The following is a 3,138-nucleotide window of genomic DNA, read 5'->3' as shown; positions in this document are numbered from 1 at the left end:
GGCGTGGCTGGCTCTGCTCCGCAGGTACGATCACTACTCGGTGCTCTGTGAGCTGCTGCCCGTCGGCATCCCCTCCCTGGCCATCTGCCTGCAGACCCTGGTGAACGGTGAGCCGCCCCCCTGCTGCCGGCACTGGACCAGTCGTCGCGGACGGGCTCGTCCCCCGTCTCCCCACCCCGCGGGCAGCCACTGCCTGCGAGACCCCATCCTGAAGGCAGGGAAGGATACCAGGAGGAGGGTGGGAGGCAGGGGAAGGAGAGCTTCAGCTCCCCCAGTTTCGGGGGCATGGTGAAGCCAGGGGCGAGTGCTTGACGGTGGGGTGGCCCGGGTCCCTCTGCCCCTCTCCTTGCCCTTCCCAGGGGGCTTCACGGAAGAGACGAAGAGGAAGGTCCTGGACACGCTGGGCTTCCAGAGCATGCAGCTGGAGCAGAGCACATGGTGCGTGGCACGGCACGGCCATGGCGGGGGGCAGCCGTGGCACTGCCACCCTGGTCATGTCAGAAGGGATGCGCTGGAGGGGAGCAGGGGGTTGGTTACCCAAGTCCCAGACCCAGCTGGGGTGAGGGCGGGTGCCCTCCAGCCGCACGGGGTGCTGGGGTTCACCCAGCCCAGTGCAGCCAATGCACCCTATGTGTTGGGTTCTCACCTCCTCCTCTCTTTCCCCAGCGAGGGCAGGGGAGCATTCCCCGGCGCAGAGATCTACCACATGGTCGAGCAGGTTAACGGCCACCTGAAGGAGAGCATCCTTAAAGCCCTGGAGGAGGAGAGGTAATGGGCGGCGGGAGGCAGTGGGGTCAGCTGGCTCTGGCCACGGGGCTGGAGCACAAGAGTTTTTGCAGGGGAGGGGACCTGCCCGGCGTGCAGCTCCCCTGTCCCCCAGTGGCCCCCACGCCCCCCACTTCCCTCGTGCCTCCCCAGCGCCATCAAGGGCTGGTTCAGCCCCTATCACCGGAAGCGCCAGTTCGGCAACCCCCGCAACATGGAGAGCTTTGGCAGCAAGGTGCTGAAGTACGTGGTGCTGGGGGCCGGGACACACGGGTGCCTGTGCAGGACTGGGAGGGGTCCCAGGCTCGGCGCTGGGGTCCCTCGCAGGAGAGAGCTGGACCCCTCGCTCTCCCCCCGCCAGGCTCCACGAGGACTGGGAGAGCTTCGTCCGCGACCTGCGTGCCCACCTGGAGAGGGTCTACTTCCCCGACACGGTGGAGGAGTGGATGGAGGAGAACGTCAACCTCTACCTGGACCAGCTGCGGGGCCTGGTGCGGGACTACCGGGCCATCATCCGCCTCAACGCCAGGCCCAAGGTGACGTAGGGGCCACGGCCCCCCCGGCTCCCGCTGCCCCCCTGGGGTGGGCTTCGGGTGCCGCCGTTGCGTGTCTGTGTGCTGGTGAATGCGTCGCTGCCATTGGTTTGTACTGTACAGAGAGCTCCTGCGCATCCCACTTCCACAATAAAGTATTTTCGTAGATGTTGCTGGGTGCTGGAGGGGGCTGCGGCTCTGCCCCCCCCTTGCAGGCGATGGGGAGGTGGGGCAGGCGCAGGGGACCGAGGTCTGTCCTGCAGACGGCTCCCGGGCCCCTCGCTCCTGCTCTGCTGGGGCTGGAGGGTTTGGCAGCTGCAGGGCAGAGCTGTGACGGAGGGCAGCCTATGCCCCGCGGTGCTGCCAGGCCCACGGGGACGCCTGTGTGCCTCGTGCTGGCCTCGAGGGTGGCTGTGCCCTCCCTGCATGACGGGATCCAGCCCGGCGCGGGTGCTGGGTGCTGCGTGCCACCGGGCAAGGGCTGGCACCCAGGATGGGGCGGTGGCCGAGGAGGGGGTGTGGGGGCCCTGCCAGGCTCCCACCAGCACCCCTCCCCAACCCTGTGGCTGCTTTCAGCAGTGGCCACCACCGCGAACCCCTGATCGCTGGGAGGGGGGCAGGCGCGGCGCTCGCTTCCTGCGCTGAGCCGAGCCATCCTCCAAACGCTGCTTTCATCTCTTCCTTCCTCTCCTTTAATCCAGCGCCCGGGGCCCCGCGTGCTCCCAGGCCCGTCCTGCCTCCTGCGCTCGGGCAGGGGCCTCCGCCGCGTTCCTCGCCTGCGGCCGTCGGAAAGGCAGCCGTGGCGGGGGGATGCGGGGGGACCCCTGCGCGGGGCAAGCCCTCCCACTGCCGGTGATGCCTCCGGCTCCTCCAAGCGAGGGTTTCCACGTGCCTGCTCCTCCACGGTGCCTGTCCCTGCGGTGGGGGGAGGCGAAGCCAAACCTTCCCGTGCCCACGACTCTCCCCGTTCAGGGTGCTTGTTTCAGCTCAGCATGTGCAGGGCAGTGACACGGACATTTCACTGCACATTTTTCTGCTCTGCGAAGAGCAACCCAACTTGGCAAGAGCCTGGAGGGAGCCGCAGAAATGCGAGGCGGTCTGGAGCTCCTTCTGCAAAAGCCTGGCTCAGCCAGGGGAGGAGGGTCGGCAGCTGTGCACCCCACTCAGCCCCACACAGCCCTGCTGCCCTATGTCCTGGCTTGGTCACAAAGGTCCCGGTGCCCGGCGAGGCCATTGGGGCAGGGGCTGCCCCATCCTGTGTCTGTGCTGAGTCCCCGGGTGCTGGCGCTGGGTGCGGGAGCCCAGCAGGAGAGAGCTGTGGGGCACAAAGGAACCTTTGTTGAGGAGCTTCGTTTGTTATCAAGTGATGGCAGATGTGAGGGAAGCCCCCAACCCGCCTGGGCCCCCCGGCACGTGCAGAGCCCCAGCCCCCAGCCCAGGGAGCCCTGCAGCAGCTCAGGCCCCCCATGCAGCCGCGCACTGCCAGGCTGCGGGATTAGAGGGCAGATTAGACAGCGTTTCACGCTGGCAACCCAAATGTCCTGGATTGGAAAGTGGGGGTGGGGAGAGAAGATGGACCCCGCCATCCCTGAGGGGGGGTCAGCCTGGGGCTGGGGGCTGCGGAGGGAGTTGGGGCTGCGAAGGGCATCCTTGGGCTTCAGCTCAGGGGGCATGGGCCAGCACGGGGTGGGCAGGGGGCATCAGGGAGGAGGTTGGTTCATGTTTGTCTAGAGTTTGCTTGGTTCCCTCCATCTTTCCCTCTGCCACAGGCACTCACCCGGGTCTGCAGCCGCCTGTCCCCGTGCAGCTGCCTGCCTCGCTGCCCCTCAGTGACCAGCGC

General features: G+C 67.6%; 1 protein-coding gene across 1 annotated transcript in view; it reads left to right on the top strand.

Annotated features, from left to right (window-relative positions):
• LOC103905046 (hexosaminidase D) overlaps positions 1-1,310 on the top strand; it is a 7,445-nt gene extending 6,135 nt beyond the window's left edge. The window contains exons 10-14 of the mRNA XM_009286614.2: positions 25-107; positions 360-438; positions 667-768; positions 919-1,008; positions 1,127-1,310. Of these exons, the coding sequence (XP_009284889.1) occupies positions 25-107; positions 360-438; positions 667-768; positions 919-1,008; positions 1,127-1,310 (538 nt within the window). The remainder of the gene's footprint in view (positions 1-24; positions 108-359; positions 439-666; positions 769-918; positions 1,009-1,126) is intronic.
• Positions 1,311-3,138: the final 1,828 nt, after the last annotated feature.

This window comes from Aptenodytes forsteri, unplaced genomic scaffold (genome assembly GCF_000699145.1).
Source record: "Aptenodytes forsteri isolate BGI_AS27 unplaced genomic scaffold, ASM69914v1 Scaffold55, whole genome shotgun sequence".
Classification (NCBI taxonomy): Eukaryota; Metazoa; Chordata; class Aves; order Sphenisciformes; family Spheniscidae; genus Aptenodytes; species Aptenodytes forsteri.
Note: the sequence above shows the minus strand (reverse complement) of the source record. Positions and strands in the feature narration are given on the sequence as shown.